At 42.4% G+C, this 18,307-nt stretch overlaps 1 protein-coding gene across 4 annotated transcripts in view; it reads left to right on the top strand.

Annotated features, from left to right (window-relative positions):
• ASAH2 (N-acylsphingosine amidohydrolase 2) overlaps positions 1-18,307 on the top strand; it is an 82,628-nt gene that overhangs the window by 8,812 nt on the left and 55,509 nt on the right. For 2 of the 4 annotated variants that reach the window (XM_086379173.1, XM_086379174.1), the window contains exons 1-3: positions 10,813-10,931; positions 13,930-14,086; positions 17,813-18,030. In XM_086379173.1, coding sequence (XP_086235299.1) covers positions 13,960-14,086; positions 17,813-18,030 — 345 coding nt within the window. In that variant the 5' untranslated portion in view covers positions 10,813-10,931; positions 13,930-13,959. Of the gene's footprint in view, positions 1-10,812; positions 10,932-13,929; positions 14,087-17,812; positions 18,031-18,307 lie in introns of those variants that run through there. The other 2 variants (XM_086379170.1, XM_086379172.1) reach the window with 2 other exon arrangements.

Below are 18,307 nucleotides of genomic sequence, written 5' to 3'. Positions count from 1 at the left end.
GATTGGGGGCAGGAGGAGAAGGGGACAACAGAGGATGAGATAGCTGGATGACATCACCAACTCGATGGACACGAGTTTGGGTAAACTCCGGGAGTTGGTGATGGACAGGGAGGCCTGCGTGCTTTGATCCATGGGGTTGCAAAGAGTTGGACACGACTGAGCGACTGAACTGAACTTAATATTGGCTCAGTGGATAATGAATCCGCCTGCAATACAGGAGACACAGGAGATGCTGGTTTGATCCCTGGCTCAGGAAGATCCCTTGGAGGAGGAAATGCAACCCATACCAGTATTCTTGCCTGAAGAATCCCATGGACAAAGAAGCCTGACAGGCTACAGTTCATGGGGCTGCAAAGAGTTGGACACAACTAAGCATGCAAGCATGTCCTTGTCCAAGAGTAGATTAGCAGGGTTGACACCATTTTTTTAACCTAGTTGAATTAGTTACTCAGTGTGACTTTTTCATACCCTGCATTCATCCTTTAAAAAAATTATCTTTGTATCACAAAAATAATACATGATCATAGCACAAAAATTAAATGTTTAAGTAAAATGCAGAAAATAAAAATTCTCCAAATCCTGACTTAATAAAACCTTGTAGCATTTGGAAACAGATTTGTTTGTTTTTGTCTCCATCTTCATTTTTACTTTCTAAATAGCTTTAAAACATGAAGTTCTTTCTTTTAAACCCCAAACTTAAAAAAAAAAAATCTTGGAGGAAAATGTTTTCAAATATGGTACACATTCTTCTGCTGATTTACAGACTATCAAGCAAAAATGACTCAAGCTGTTTCTGTGATCACTGACTGTTGTCATAGACTAAGTCATTTTTCATCTGAGCCCTCTTTTAGCTATCGCTTTTGCTACCTGCGTGACTGCTTCTAGAAACAATCTGTGATTGGAAGACAGAGAAAGGTTGGTTAGAACTTTATGTAAATTAAAAATCACCAAGCCCTGCATGAGCTGAAGAGACTCTCCTATGGTATAAAATGCATGGATTTCCTTTCATAAGTTTCTATGACCTGGGAGCCTTTTATATTTCCTCCTTATTTTAGCCATGTCTTAGAGTTGAGAGTACATGAAATGTGATCTCTAAATTAGAGAAATTTTAATATATTTCAAAATGTAATGTGGAGCATCCTTTGATATACCCTTTCATCATTTGGATGTCTTTGGGGAAAAAAATCTTTGTATTTCCTCTGCTTATTTTTCAATGGAATTGTTTGTTTTTTGGTTGTTGAGTTGTATGAGTTCTTTATATTTTGGATATTAACTTCTTATCTAACATATGGTTTGCAAATATTTTCTCCTGTAGGCTATCTTCTCGTTTTGTTGATTGTCTCATCTGCTGTTTGGAAGCTTTTCCATTTGCTGTAGTATTGATTTTTGTTTTTGTTGCTTGTGCTTTTTTGGGGGGGGGGGCATATTCAAAAAAATTATTGCCAAGATCAGTGATCTTCCCTATATTTCTTCTAGGAGTTTTATAGATTCAGGTGTTATGTGTAAACCTTTCATCTATTTTGAGTTAATTTGTGTGAGTATTGTGAGATAGGATTTCGATTTCAATTTTCTATATGTGGATGTAAAACCATTTGATTCATGGCATTTATTGGACTGAAGGAAATTCTAAAAGAAGATTTATAATTTGGATAAGGAGTCAGTGTCATTAGCTAATTTAATCAGGTGGCTGTGTTAATCATGATGGATGGGGGTCTTTGCCGTGGTAAAATCTTTATTTGCTTAACACATAGGCATTTCCTTCTTTATGCAAAGCACACTTCTGTCTGAGGACTCTGAGGTACATTTCTTCCAAATGGTGCCTCGGAGATCTTGTAACCTGGGGGATCTGCAGTTACCATGATCTCTGCACCACAGCAGAGAGATCATGGAGAACTCACACTTGGTCTCAAATGCCTCCACATTAATACTTCAATCCAGAGATGACACCCGTCAATGCCATCTCCAGTCCATTGACCAATGAAATGACTGCCAGAGGGCTGGGAAGTGTGAACTTCCTGTGTGTCTGCAGAGGAATGGAGAATCAGATATGGATGAGTATAAAGTCTCAATGACAGTGACTTTGGGCAAGTAACTCATCTGTATGACATGGGGGTTGGACTAGATGATTTTAGAATCCTTACCTCTTCTCACAATTCCTGAGTCTAAATAGTTGACCTCCTATTAGCCTTGGTTTTATAAAAAATATTTATATATTTATTTGACTGGGTCGGGTGTTACTTGCAGCACTTGGGACCTTTTGTTTGGCCCATGGACTCTCTAGCTGTGGTGCATGAGCTTAGTTGCTCTGTGGCATGTGGGATCTTAGCTCCCCAACCAGGGATCGAACCCATGTCCTCTGAATTGCAAAGCAGATTCCCATCCACTGGACCACCAGGGAAGACCCAGCTCTGTGCTTTTGACTACTTTATAGGAATTATTTGATTGTTACCCTAAGGAGGTTGGTCTTTCCTGGTCATTCAATTGGTAAAGAATCTTCCTGCAGTGCAGAAGGTCTGAGTTTGATCCCTGGGTTGGGAAGATCCTCTGGAGAAGGAAATGGCAAACTACGCCAGTATCCTTGCCTAGAAAATCCCATGGACAGAGGAGGCTGGTGGGCTGCAGTCCATGGGGTTGCAAAGAGTTAGGCATGACTGAGTGGCTAACACTTTCACTTTCACAAAGGAGGTCGGGTATGTTAATACTATTAGTAGTAAAAGACTTGTATTGCATGGTGTAGCTGATGGTCAAGCTGGAAGGCTCTGAAGACGGATGATCTGGTTTTGAATCCAGCTTCATCTCCTACTGGCAGTAGGAGTCTTGGCTATTTAACTTCTCTATGATTGTTTTTCTTTTCATCCAAATGGAAACTAGGGATAGGAATAATACCATCCTCAAAGTATGAGTATTAAATGAGGCAGGTTGTGCCATGTTTTTAGAAGAGGTCAGGAACATACAAAGAGTTCCATAAATTAATTTCATTTTATTTTTTATTATTATTTTAAAAAGTCCTCCTTGTCCTGTTTTAATAAATTTCTACGTGGCAGCAGCTCAGGAAGTTGTCACCCTTTGTGTTGGTGTGATTAGCCAGCCCAACCCATGCAAATCTCCTTAATCTACTGATGTGCAAAATGGAGTCACAAACACTACCTATAGGTGATCTGGGTCTTTACACAAGACTGCTCACCCTTTGGGATTTGTGTCTCATCTGCTTTAGCTTAGACTTCATCCCTGCCTGGACCTGTCTTGACTCCATATCTGATGGATCCTGCCTTTGACTCCTGCAAGCTTGAGATTCCTGCGTGGTTCTGACTTCATGGGCCGACCTCCTTGATTCTTGGGGAATCCACTTACCTCCAGTGGGACCTCCCTACCCTAATCTCAGCCTCTCAGGATCAAAACCCTTCCTCAGCTTCTGGTTCACAGTGAGGCTTGGTTCTGGCTTCACACAGTGGAGGGAGTATCAGACAGGTACCCCTCTCAATTCATTGGCCATACCATTTGAGTCTGGCTGTCTCAGAGGCCACGTAAGCTTATTAGATCAGATCAGATCAGAGCAGTTGCCCAGTCATGTCCGACTCTTTGCGACCCTATGAATCGCAGCACGCCAGGCCTCCCTGTCCGTCACCAACTCCCGGAGTTCACCGAGACTCATGTCCATCAAGTCAGTGATGCCATCCAGCCATCTCATCCTCTGTCGTCCCCTTCTCCTCCTGCCCCCAATCCCTCCCAGCATCAGTCTTTTCCAATGAGTCAACTCTTCGCATGAGGTGGCCAAAGTACTGGAGTTTCAGCTTTAGCATCAGTCCTTCCAAAGAAATCTCAGGGCTGATCTCCTTCAGACTGGACTGGTTGGATCTCCTTGCAGTCCAAGGGACTTTCAAGAGTCTTCGCCAACACCACAGTTCAAAAGCATCAATTCTTCGGCGCTCAGCCTTCTTCACGGTCCAACTCTCACATCCATACATGACCACAGGAAAAACCATAGCCTTGACTAGACGAAACTTTGTTGGCAAAGTAATGTCTCTGCTTTTGAATATGCTATCTAGGTTGGTCATAACTTTCCTTCCAAGGAGTAAGCGTCTTTTAATTTCATGGCTGCAGTCACCATCTGCAGTGATAACCATCCCAAATCGATGACGAACCCACAATGTTAAGTTCTCCTGCAGACATTTTATCACTCCAGGTAGAACACATGAGTAAGAACTTTTTCTTCTTTCCCCTAGATCTTAAGTGGGTTATCCTTGGGAAAAAGTCAGACAGACTGCAACAAGAAAGAGCATGAGATTGGTATGCATTTGCTCCATAGCTTGGGGATGGCCTGCTTTCCTTCCCCTTTGCATTTTGGCTGATCCAAGGCGGGGGTGGGTGGTGGGTGGGAGGGGGGATAGAATCCTCTGTGAATGGTTCAGTACATTTGCTCTAGGCAGGGGAGACAGTAGTTCTCACCAGGCAAGCTTCCTCCTCAGGCTGGTTCTGCTCAATACAAGAAAGACAGTGTAATAATAATAATAAAAAAATTTTTGATTATCTCTCTTTTTAAAAAATTTTACTTTTATTTAGTTTTGGTTATGCTGGGTCTTCATTTTGGCTCATGGGCTCTTTGTTGCTCTTTAGGTTTTCTTAGGTGGCAGATTTTCTCTAAAGCAGTGGAGGGCTGCTCTCTAGTTGCAGAGCACGGGCTCTAGAGTGCACAGGCTCAGTAGCTGTGGCGCTTTTAGTTCAACCAGGGATCGAACCTGTGTTCTCTGCACTGGCAGGGGATTCTTAGCCACTGGGACACCAGGGAGGTTCTGACAATGTGCTTTAGCATCAAGCTCCCATTGGATCGAATCTATGTTCTCTGCACTGGCAGGGGCTTCTTAGCCACTGGGACACCAGGGAGGTTCTGACAATGTGCTTTAGCGTCAGGCTCCCATTGGATCGAACCTATGTTCTCTGCACTGGCAGGGGCTTCTTAGCCACTGGGACACCAGGGAGGTTCTGACAATGTGCTTTAGCGTCAGGCTCCCATTGGATCGAACCTATGTTCTCTGCACTGGCAGGGGCTTCTTAGCCACTGGGACACCAGGGAGGTTCCGACAATGTGCTTTAGGCCCTAGAGAGCATTGAGTCCCATTGGACTTTGATAAGCAAGTTGCTTTCTGTTTCACTTGGTCCTTTTTTCCCCCAAGTTCTATCAAAGGATTGTGTTGGGATTTTTTCTGGTGGTCCAGTGATTAAGACTCTGCACTCCCAATGCGGGGGGCACAAGTTTGATCCCTAACTGGGGAACTAAGATCTCAGATGTGGTGAGGTGCAGCCAAAACCTCAACAGCAATGAAAAGGACAGTGAGGTACTTTCCCCCACAAGTGCACAGTACTGGTGGGAGATGCTATGCATCTGAGATTTATGTGGAAGGAAAAATTACATCAAAGATATTGTCCTTTGTCCCTGAAATCATCATGATAAATGCAGCTGTAGCCCGCTTTCCTCCAATCGGCCTTCATAATCTTGTATGGCAAACAGGTCAAATTTGTCACTGCCAAAGGCAGTAGATTCTAATGTGTGGTTTTGGAAAGAGACAAATCATCAGAAAAATTTCCAAATGCTCTGCCAAGGTATATAGCTCCACACTGTTTATCTAATGGTAGAGAAATAGGGAAGTTTGGCAATTTCAATTTTATCTAAACTTTAAAATCCTCTGGAAGTTTTGAAAAATAGCAAAAATCTCCTTCTCCCCAAGGTTGAGTATGTCAAACTCTAATAGGGAGATCTATAGAACTAAGCTTGAGGAATACACCAAGAAAATGACTGTGCTATAAGGTTTTAAAGGTACGGAACCTGCCCACTTGGGCATCCACATTCAATTTAATAACTCATTTGCATCATGCTGTAGAGTTAGCGAAGAACTTAAAAGAAAACACCTATATTAATCAGGTGATTTTTGTGTTAGTCTTTATTTTTCACACAAGGAAAATGAAACTTGGATGAAGATCACTGAGAAAAAAGCCTCAATCTTCAGATTCCAAATCACAATCTTTTCCATACCCCCTATGTTTCTGTTTACCTTTTGCCCTTGGTGTTGAAAGTAGGATTGGGGTAAATTTGTGAAGAGGAGCTCTATAGACTTGGAATAGTGTGTCTACCCTTTTGTCTGAGAAAAGCAGGACTGTCAGTATTGCTGGGAATGTGTGTGAATGTTAAGTTGCTTCTGACTAAGCTAAGTCATGTCTGACTCTTTTATGACCCCATGGACTGCAGCCTGCCAGGCTCCTCTGTGCATGGGGTTTTCCAGGCAAGAATACATAAGTGGGTTGCCATTTCCTCCTCTGGGGAATCTTCCCAACCCAGGGATCGAACCCACATGTCTTATGTCTCCTGCACTGGCAGCCAGGCTCTTTACCACTGGTGCCACCTGAGAAGCCTGGGAACATGCCTGGAAATATGGGTTTGGAAATTCCTGGGGGAAGGAGAGCTATGGTGAGCTCCTCTATCACACGCAGTCTTCCTTCCATTATGGTCAGAGCTGGGACCTCCTTTATAGAACTTGGGCTCCCAACTGAAGGGAATGACATTCCTTAGTTGTATTTCTAGGTTTAACATATGACAGGTACATAAGGAAATCAATAAACATTCTCTCCAGTTTGGAACAGTAAGAACTCTCTTCTCTCTTCTGTTCCTTGTGGTTTGAGGTCGAGATTCAGCTGCAACAAGTGAAAACATCAGTCCGCTGATGATGGGACTGCTTTTGGGTTCAAAGGGATTTTTCAGTCCTTTGTAAAACCCATAACGTGGTAAGGTATCACTATGTCAGCCCTGTGTACTTAAAATTAATTTCTTTGCTAGCATAATGAAAAGTTCACTGTGCCAAACTGCTCATCAATTTTAACTTTAAAAGTGTTCCCAGAGGTGGTTTGGTGTACACAGTGTCCAATGCACATATTCTCCAAAGAGGTCCAATACTCATTCTTGTGAGATTTAGCTTGGATGAATTCTTTACTGGAGATAACAGAGTCCCCTCCTGTTAGCTAAAGAAGAAAGGACTTTATGAAGGGAGAGAGATCACTTGCAGAATCTTTGTGAAGGTTGAAGACGGAGAATTGAGACCTGAGCTTCTAGGAACATCTCCCCACCCCCGCCACCATCAACTTAAACTGCAGAACTCATCTGGTTAGGGATGGGCTGTCTTGGTCATAGTCATGGAATAAGGAAGCAGCTCAGAGTCATGCTGCCATGCCATAAACTAGTAAGACGGATGTCCCATGCCCTCTCTCCCCAAGTAGCTCAGTTCTGAATCAAGGTCTCACCGAGTGCCTCTGAAAGGCAAAACCTAAACTACATCTGGCATTCAAGGCAAATGAGGATCCAGCCTCTGCACACAGGTGGGCCTAGAAAGGGTGTGGAGTGAAGTTTGCCACAGTAGCTGCTGCAGGGCTTTAAACTGCCTCTCTGCTGTCCACCGGCATGTTAAAGAGCACAGCTGACTTCCCTTCCACTGGTCCTCTCGTCTGTCCTCTCTGTCTATCACCCACCCGTTGATCTGAGTTTTGCACTTTTGGTATTGTTTCCTTTTGCAAAACAAAACAAAAACAAAACCTGATACTGAATGTATTTGAAAGATAAAGATTTCAAAGAATATATAATCACATCAGCATTATCTCACCAACATTCTAAATAATAATCCCTTAGTATCACCAAATAGCTAGTTAGTGTTCACATTTTCCCAATTGTCTCATAATTTTGAAAAACAGTTTGAATCAGGTTCCACGGAGACCACAATCTGGGTGTTATACGAAATACTTCAGTTCGGTTCAGTCGCTCAGTCATGTCCAATTCTTTGCAACCCCATGAACCGCAGCATGCCAGGCCTCCCTGTCCATCACCAACTCCTGGAGTCCACCCAAACTCATGTCTATTGAGTTGGTGATGCCATCCAACCATCTCATCCTCTGTCGTCCCCTTTTCCTCCTGCCCTCAGTCTTTCCCAGCATCAGGGTCTTTTCATATGAGTCAGCTCTTCTCATCAGGTGGCCAAAGTATTGGAGTTTCAGCTTCAACATCAGTCCTTCCAATGAACACCCAGGACTAATCTCCTTTAGGATGGACTGGTTGGATTTCCTTGAAGTCCAAGGGACTCTCAAGAGTCTTCTCCAACACCACAGTTCAAAAGCATCAATTCTTTGGCGCTCAGCCTTCTTCACAGTCCAACTCTCATATCCATACATGACCACTGGAAAAACCATAGCCTTGACTAGACGGACCTTTGTTGGCAAAGGAATGTCTCTGCTTTTTAATATGCTGTCTAGGTTGGTCATAACTTTCCTTTTTAAAAGTAAGTTATTCTTCAAGTATTCCAAGAATTAAAGAATGAAAAAGGATGTGACCATTAGCATGGAGCATATGAAATTAGCATGAAACCTTTTAAGGCCCCTACCCCACAGGCATAAGTAAAATATTAAGAGAATTCCTAGTGTTAATAACTATTGGTTAATGGTTTAGGAGTTGGGTACTTGGGAAAGTCTCCCTCAGTGTCAGGATGTTAAGAGACAGAGGGCATGGTCAGCTTTGTCATCTGCTGATGAGGAGTGAACACATGACTTTATCTATCCCCAGAGGCTGCAATGCCAGGGCCAGGGTGGGAGTGCAGTAGACACTTGATGAAAGGCAAGAGGTCTTGTCTGGGAATCTGGAGACCTGGATTCACATCCTAAAATAATTATTATTTAATCATGCTCACTTTTAACCATCCTTTCTTGTTCTGGAAGCCCTTTAAACTTTGTGTGTTTCCTCATCTGTAAAATGAGTAGAACATAAGTGAGTGTCTTGGGGTGATGAATTGAAAAGGATAGCCATCCTTATCCAAACAGGATTTGTCTGGCCATTCACAAGGCAGAGTACTAACTACTATGTGATCATGGCTGTGTGGCCATTCAGACAGAAATAAAATACATGTACAAAATATTCACAGTGATGACATTTTCCCCTCACCTGGAGATAGTCTTATTGCTGACTATTGGAGCCCAGCATCTTGCTGGACACCACAAATCCCCTTGGCCCAACATTTTTCCTTCACTGACTGTGTCACAGTGCTTGGAATCTCCTTGATTCCCACGTCCTTAGTGTTCTGGTATGGGCATTCAACTGTTGCATGGGAGAAATGGTATATTATGCCATGATTATCTTCTAACACCCTGGTTAAAGTGATCTTATCTGACTCCATGGTGGATCATCTTGCTAGACTCAGTGGGAACGATCATGGCATGGCTCCATATTATAGAGAGAAAGATGGCTGGAGAGGTCCCGAAGACACCACATTTTAGATCAAAGGGCCAGTGTAGAGGGCCTCCCCCGTAAGAGGGAAGGATGGGGGAAGGACGTCCAATGCCAAGTCACTAGTGGATATGTTGTTTCTGTTCTACCTTGATTGTATTTTGGAGAACTAACCTTCCCTCTTCGGGTGTGGTCTTGTTAAATATCCCCCAAGTGGAATATGGGGATGGGGAGGTATGTATATGGACACGTATATGATCTGAGCTAAGTCAGGCAGATGCTGTCTCTTAGGTACTGAATCCAGACTGGAGCAATCGAAAGACCTAACATAGCGGGCATGGATCCATCTTGATGGCGATGCCCTGAAGAGATGATTCAATAGCTCCTGCCACATAGATCCTTAGAGCTTCCCTCTGGCCTTCCTCCTTCATTTTGAACTTCTTTTGATGCTTTCTGGTAAATTTTTTTCTTTCTCTTTCCCCAGCTATCTTTAAGTTAGCTAGATTTGGTCTCAGAATTCTTGGTGTCAAGCAACAAACAAAATAAGCATGAAAAGGTGAAACAAAATCTTATCTAATACTATAGTTTAGCCTTTTCCACTCTGTTGTAGCAAAGAGGTAGCTAAGACACATTACTAAATGTCCCATCTGAAAGCACTTGAATCTAATGTTTCCATAGAACTTTGGAGTTGTTCTCTCTTAAAACTCTGTGTAGAACTTAGCAGCCTATGTGGTCTTCAGATTGCTTCCTGAACAACATGGATTTACCAGGAAAGAAGGAGAACTTTGGTCTATTTCTCGTCTCTGTCTTTTGTGGGCCATTGATTAACTTCATGCTGTTATATAGGATACATTCTCTGAGATGAGGTAAGACAGATATTTACAAAAAAAGCTACATGGCTTATAGAAAATGCCAAGAACCAAAAAGTTGAAAAAAAACTCACCCATGATCTTCTCACCAGATAATTGCTTCTTAATATTTTTTTGCTATACTTTTTTATAGTCTTTATGATCACACATAAGTATTATACATTTTATATATATTGTATATTTTGCAAAATATTGTAAATATTATATATTTTACAAAAATGAGGTCATAATGTTTTGAAAATTTAATGATGTGAAAAAAATTAAATGTCTTGAAATTGTTGTAAATGTTGCCTAGTGGAGCCCATAGCCCACACTAAGGTCAGGCTTACATTTTCATTCCCTCTTGATAAACTGGCTGAGTGACCAGGGGTAAATAAATAAAGCAGGTACTGTGTGTGTGTGTGTGTGTGTGTGTGTGTGTGTGTGTGTGTGTGTGTGTGTGTGTGAGATCCAGGCTAGAGCTATTGCACAGACCTTGATGGGCTGGAAGAGTTGTGTTGAAATCTGAAATGACCTTCAGCCTGGCAGGCCTTCTGCAGTTCAGTTCCTCAGTATCAGGCTGTGCCAGGGGAGAATTGGCTAATAAGCCATTTGTTATCAATACACTAATCTCTTCCAAATACCAAACCCACAAAACTGTGCTAATGAGAACTCTTAACTTGCTTGAACGTGACTGTGAAGATCTTTCCTGGGTAGGTTTCAGAAAGTGCTGAGCAGTCTCAACTGAGCAGCGTTCCAGGGGACGGGGGACGAGATTCTGGGCCACCATTTGCTTTACCAGGACACACAAGTTCATCTGAGTGGTTGAGTCGGTAAGAATGCATTTTTTTGGAGGGAGGGATTTTGAATCATTTTGTCTCAGGGATCTTAATTACACCCGGTTTTCTTAGCTTTGGAAACCTTTTTTGCCAAAACACTACTTTTTACCGTTGCAGTCCTGAAAAGTAGGGGACCTCAGGGTGATATGGCAAGTGACATGCTAGTGTATCATTAGTGCCCTACCATTGACCTTGCAGGATTATGCTAGAGTAAGTGGGAAGTATTTGAAAATGTACAGTTCTTTATTTTTAAAAATTTACTTATTTTTTTACTTTTTGTGGCGAGTGGGCTTTCTCAAGTTGCAGTGAGCAGGGGATGCTCTCTAGTTGCAGTGCGCGGCTTCTCATTGCAGTAGCTTCTTGTTGCAGAGCACGGGCCCTAGCGGCATTTGGGCTCAGCAGTTGCGGCTCATGGACGCTAGAGCGCGTGTGGCGCATGCGCTTAGGTGCTGCACAGCATGTATGATCTTCCTGGACCAGGGATCAAACTCATGTCCCCTGGCATTGGCAGGCAGATTTTGTACCGCAGGACCACCACGGGAAGTATAACAGTCCTTTAAAATATAATCACCGGTTCAACTCTCCAAGGCACATTTACCTTTTAAAGAGAGGTATACGGCATTTGCTTTCATGTTTAAATTCAGATTTTAATCATTTTCGAAGGATAGTGCGTTGAAAAAAAAAAAAAAAGGTAATATTGGGTTGGCCAAAAAGTTCATTCAGGTTTTTCTATATGAACTTTTTGGCCAACCCAATATGTTGGTGGTAGTTTTGGCAACTAAATAGAGTGGTGAAATACACGAGATATATCACTGTAATCCACGTAAGAAGTAAACTGTAATGTTAAATCAAGTGCCACTGTTGACTTGTGTAAAAGGTCAGTGGTGACAATTAGTTCAGCAGAGCAAAGGTAGAAAAGAAAATCTGTATACACACGGGCATGTACATATTTCATATCATGTCTATTACATAGGCTCTTACCATGTAGCCACATTTCCACATGTGATCTGCATATACATGCTTTAGGGTTGAGGGGTCTAGCTGCCTGTCTGGACCATTTTTAATGGCCTTCTTTGTGCTATCTCAGCTAGCAGGAAGGCTCATAGGAACCAAAGCTCTAAGCAAGAACTAGGTTTACAAGGTCTGAAGTCTGCTACTGAAAACAACAGCAACGGACTAGCAAACTTCTTTGAGTTATCAAAATTTTAGATGCTCATCTTAGATGTACTTTCTGACTCAGGGCTGAGAGTGAAAGTTGTTTTGCCCTGAATTTGAAGATGTCCCTACCGGTGGTGGTGAGACTGACTGCAGTGGTGATAAATGGTGAGGGATGCCTACCCACAACCAGGAGGTACAAGAAGATGTTTCAAGCTCTTCGTCCACTCCCAGTTCAGCACTACCTCTGAAGTGTTTGCCGTCAGACCGATTAGTAACCTTTAGTCCAAGGGTTGCCAAATCAAATGATGACAAAGACCATATAGATAAGGCTCACTGGTACAGACAGTGGCAGGCTGCAGAAGGGCTGCCCCATCGAAAGGGAACAGCAGCTAATAAGCTTTACAAAACTCTTGGCACACAGGAATGCTGGCTCAGTGTTGCCATATATTATGGAATATTTTGAAAGGAAGCCTGAAAATTCATATTTGTAAATATAGATTCTATTTTTACAGAATAAATTGTCACCTCTATCTTTCCTCTTGTTGACTAAGTCAAGTTGAAACGAAAAATTGGGCCATAATAAACACAGCTGATTGTTGCCAATTTACAGCTCTTGGGGGTAGCACCATCTTACCCAAGGCTTGGGACTCCAGTCCCACCCAACTACGCAAGCTTCCTTAAGGTTAAGAAAATAGATTCTGAAGTTCCCACCTTGGTTTTGGGATTCTTGAATACTAGTCTCATACAAACTCTCTTAGGCCAGTGAGGAGCACAGACCCTTTGCTATTTTAGAACCTAATTGATAAATGCTAACATTCTGAACACTTACTACATTCCTTGTAACAAAGTATTACTGTGTCATCTCATTTTTATAAAAACTATACGATAGGTACCAAAAGTATCATTGTCACATCCCTATTTCCAGATGGGGAAACTGAGGCTCAGGGTCAGGCATAATTTCCCGGGGTCATCTAGTAAGTGGCAGACGTGAGATTTGAACTCTGACACCAGATCTCACAACCCAATTTGTAACCATATTATACTTTCTCCTGCTGCATTATGTGAATCTGCATAATTCACATATTTATGAAGCTTCTCTAGTCCCTGTGAGTTGTGATGAATTCCAGGCCTAAAATGTCTTCATGAATCAGTAAGGACATTTTCTGCTTTTGTAGCACACAATAGCATTCTCTTTATCCTCATCCTTTGACTTGGGGTTTGCAAAATGTGTGGGATCCTTCCAATCACTGAAGAGAGAAATTTCACAAATGCCTGGCTTTAGATCAGAGATGCCAATCTCCTTTTCCATGTTGTTCTCTATTCGGGTAGAAATCAAAAGTTAAGACAGGAGGTTTAAAGGCCAGAGTTAGGTGTTTCACCTCCTTGTTGACAAGTTATTTAACTGGCCACGGAGCACGGCCCTAACCTCAGCCAGCTTTCTCACAAGTACAAGCCATGTGGGTACATCAGTTATCCTTGTTGGCAGGAATGCTTCAGCCTAGACCAGTATACAGAGAGCAGCACTTCTGTAAATGAAAGCAGTATGATGTATCCTAGGAGTACATATAGGTTTTAGCTTTGGTGTCAATACCAGATGATGGGTGGGGGCTCCCAAGATGAGCACTGTGCTGAAAAGCGTTTGGAAACCCCGTGTGAATTCATCGCACAATGCTGTAATTGATTGGTCATGTCTTCCACGAAGACATGGAAGATATGGGACGTGGACCTAGCGGCATTCCTGGCACAATCTGTTCTATGAAAGAGCTAAGATATCTTTGCCTTTGCAGCTTGAAACCTGTGTATTTTGTTTTTCTTTTACCTGTCTCTTTCACAGTTCTCCTTCTGACTCTTTTCCTCGGAAAAAATGGCCAAACGCACCTTTTCCAGCTTCGAAATATTCCTGATTTTCCTCCTTGTGATAACGACAGGGATCACGGTGGCTCTTCTCAGCCTGTTGTTTATCACCAGTGGGACCATTGAAAATCACACAGGCAAGTATCATGAGTACTCTTAGATGCTGTTCCTAGCCAGTAGGAAATGTCTTCATTGTGGGGAATACCAAGGCAAGAAACAGTGTACTGATACTGCTGATAATAGGGCAGTTCACGGTGTACTTAAGCACCAAGGGATGGTCATCCAACCTTTCCATTAGTTGCTCTTTACGCAACGATAGCAATTTTTATCACGTTTACCTTTGCTCCCAAATAGCCAGTGTGGTGTTCTGACATGCACTTATTTGTTTCGCTTTTCCATTGATCTAAGTACAGCTTAGGAGTCTTCAAGGCCCAGTAACTCCTGAGCCTCTTCTTTTTCTCTTTGCCTTCTTTCTGGCATCATCTTCTCCTGGGGGCAAAAGGAGAAGGAAAGACCTGCTGAATGTCAATTAGTCTGTGAAACTTTAGAGAAGGGATCTTGAACTCAAATGCTGTGATGGTCAATCAAGTTCCATAAAGGAGGGGAGGTGGCCCACGGTGGGGGCAGGTGTATTTCTGGTGAAGAGGGTCCACAGGCCCTCCTGAGTGCCAACTGTTGTCATGGTGTCACATGGACTCAACTCTCCTGAGTTTTCAGTGAAAGCTAGAAACTGGGGGAGGCAGTTTAGATCCCTTCCAATTTTTTTTAACCTTGGAAACTAATTTAGATTTTGGAAACTATCTAGGCTACATTTACAGGCAATCAGGCCCATAGGCCTTTGATGGCGCCTCTTCTTTGATAGGTTATATACCTAATAAACCTGCCGAGATTTTCCTGCTGAGACAATTGCTTCTCAGCAGGAAAGCTATGACAAACAGACAGTGTGTTGAAAACCAGAGACATTGCTCTGCCAGCAAAGGTCCATATAGTCAAGGCTCTGGTGTTACCCATGGTCACATATGGTTGTGAAAGCTGGACTGTAAAGAAGGCAGAGCACCAAAAAATTGACGACTGTGAACTGTGGTGCTGGAGAAGACTCCTGAGGGTTCCTTGGGCAACAAGGAGATCAAACCAGTCAATCTTAAGGGCATTCAACCCTAAATACTCATTGGAAGAACTGATGCTGAAGCGCCAGTATTTTGATCATTTGATGCACACAGACAACTTGTTGGAAAAGTTCCTGATGCTGGGAAAGATTGAGGGCAGAGGAGAAGAGGGCATCATAGGATGAGATGGCTGGATGGCATCACTGATGCAATGGACATGAACTCGGGCAAACTTCGGGAGATGGGGAGGGACAGGGAGGCCTCGTATGCCGCAGTCCATGGGGTTGCAGAGAGTCAGACATGACTTGGTGGCTGAACAGCAACAACTAATTAACAATACAAAAGACAGGTGGGGATTGAATGCTGTGACCAAAGTAAAGGGTGGGCTTTACAAACAGGCTGCCTCTATCGTTTTGCTAGATTCCAGAGTTGGAACTGACATATAAACCCTGCTGTGTATAAAATAGGAAACTAATGAGAACCTACTGTGTAGCACAGGAAACTCTACTCAGTGCTCTGTGGTGACCTAAATAGGCAGGAAATCCAAAACAGAGGGGATATATGTATACATACAGCTGATTCACTTTGCTGTATAGTAGGAACTAACACAACATTATGAAGCAAATGCATTCCAACAAAAGGGGGGAGGGCGGAGAGAGGGCTGTCCTCAGGCCCCCTGGAGAAAGAGGCAGTGTTGTTCAGCTCAGTTTTCTCTTTTGCAGCCTCTTCTCTTTTCCAGTGTGTTCTCTACTTGTCTTCATATTTTAGATTCCCTGAAAACCCAGAGAAACAGAGATCCTCTTTTCTGGCAGTGGACAGAATGAGTTTTATTGCTAGAAATGAAAGAATCCATGGGACTTCACCTACTTTTCTGTTTTAAAATTAGAGAATCTAGAGTCTGAGGCTCAGAGAGGTAATAGTGAAAATACTAGCCACTATTTTCATTTAGTGTACAGGTGTGTTTAGTTGCTCAGTCGTGTCCGACTCTTTGCGACCCCATGGACTTTAGCCCGCCAGGCTTCTATGTCCATGGGATTCTCTAAGCAAGAATACTGGAGTTGTCATTTCCTTCTCCAAGGGATCTCCCAATCCAGGGATCAAACCCAAATCTCCTGCACTGCAGGCAGATAAAAATGAGAAATTTACATAGAATGCTTACCATAGTGGTTGACGGGAAGCAATCCTTTAATAAACAATAACTTCTACGATGAAAATAGTAAGCATTCTATGTAAATTTCTCATTTAATTCCTACAAAACTCCCATAAAAGTAGGTGCTAGCCTTAGTGCCATTTTAGACTTCTGAAACTCCGAGATGGAAAATAAGCCGCTTGGCTATGTGACTAGATTTGGCGTTGGCCTGCACCACATTTCTATGTTGGTATCAGTGAGGCAGTAGCGAAGGTGCCTATTTCCTTCCTTGCAATACTTGATGTTTTGTAGAACACTTGGGCTTAGGGGTAGGAAGGTATGGATTCTAACTGCGCTTAAATGTGGATGAAAGAGCAGCTGATTCTGAGTTGGAGGGTGTGATTGGGCACCTGATTCATCATATGCTTTCTGTGGAAACTTGGTTAAATCATTTCTCCGGGTTTCAGTTTCTTTATAAGTAAAATGTAGGTGATTGGATGATGTGATCTCTAAACTTTCTTGAGTTCCAGAATTCTGGAACCCAGAAGAAGTCTGCTGTTAATCTCTTGCCTAAGTACTTTCTGACCACTAATACATGTAACACTGACATGTGTTCCTTTGGCCAACCCTGGCTGTTTTCTGGAGTAGAAACAGACAAAATGAAATATATAAGATGTCTAAATGTGTAAATAAAACTGAGGCTATATGTCAGCCATTGTTCTAAATTTTGACTATGTGTTAAGATATTAATTGTCAATAAACCCTAGTAAGTAGGAGATGATTCATGTTATGAGAAAATTATGTTACTTTTCTTCATAGATGAAAAAAGTTGGGGTAAAATAGATTAAGTAACTTATTCAGCTTGTAAAGGTAGAGTTAATTTTCAAACCCCAGTTGTTTCTGACATCTGCCATGTTAGTCTCTATACCGTTTTGCCTCCCTTATATTGGGGTGTGTGTATGATGTTAATATAGGGTATATATATTAACGTGCATACCTATGTGGTGATATGAGAACAGTTGACATAAGGTGGGACTGTGTTAGCAAGTATACAATAATCTAAGTTGCCTTAAGAATAAAAGATCTAGGTTGCATTAAGAATAAACATCTAGAGCAGGGTAGAGACAGTTGGGGTTACATTCTGGAGGTAAGGAGTTGAGCTGGATTTGGGTAGGGTGGAAATGAACCCCTGTAAAATGTAGTGGAGATTGACTGGTAAAACAGAGAGGAGTAAGGTCTCTGGATAGAGAGAATATTAGAACCCAGAGGCCGGGTTTAATAGACTGTGTGCCAGGAGCCTGGTGCCTGATTTGTTTGGCTGGAGTAGAAGTGCCAGGTGAGTGAATGAAGGGCTACAGGTTTAACAGGAACAGCCTGAGGGAGAAGTTGAAGGACATTTGTCAGAGACCTTTATTGTTAGGCTGAAACATTTCTGAGCCATGAAAAAGATCCTCCTTGGGATTATGATATAAACCAAGTTCCTGAGATGTGTCTCACAGTGTATCTTGAATGTAAGAGAATATACAGAGATTCTTCCTTAGGAAGCTGAATCTGTGTGTCCTAACTGAGGCCAAGTGTGTGGGTTGAAATGTTGTTTCTTAAATATCTTATTTTGGTTTTTGATTCAGGTTTTCCATCCACCCAGGGCCCTCCAGCTACCCAGAGCCCTCCAGCTACCCAGGGCTCTGCAGCCCCTCAAAACTCAACACCCTCCCGGGGCCCCACAACTACCCAGGCATCTCCAACACCCAGCACCCCAGAGCCTACCCTGTTTCAGAACTTCAGTGGCTACCATATTGGTGTTGGGCGAGCTGACTGCACAGGACAAGTATCAGATATTAATTTGGTAGGTAAATCATGGGATCCTTGAAGAGACTGTGAAACAAATGATTTTATTATTTAATACTCTGCATTTATTCCTAATTGTCATGTCTTAATCTTCTCCATTTGTATTGCCTTCACTGCTATCTAACATTTTGAATATTGTACTATAAGGAAGAGGGACCTTTTACTTAAGCACAACTCCCTTGTAAATTCAACTGGCCCTTTTTTTATGAATGAAAGTGGCAGGGTGGGCAAACTCTGATACTACAGGGGATGGGCAGGTACCCTAAATGACTGAA

Source organism: Bos grunniens, chromosome 26 (genome assembly GCF_055505025.1).
Source record: "Bos grunniens cultivar Pamir isolate PY7600 chromosome 26, Bosgru_T2T1.0, whole genome shotgun sequence".
In the NCBI taxonomy this organism is placed as follows: domain Eukaryota; kingdom Metazoa; phylum Chordata; class Mammalia; order Artiodactyla; family Bovidae; genus Bos; species Bos grunniens.
This window is presented reverse-complemented; position numbering and strand designations above follow the sequence as displayed.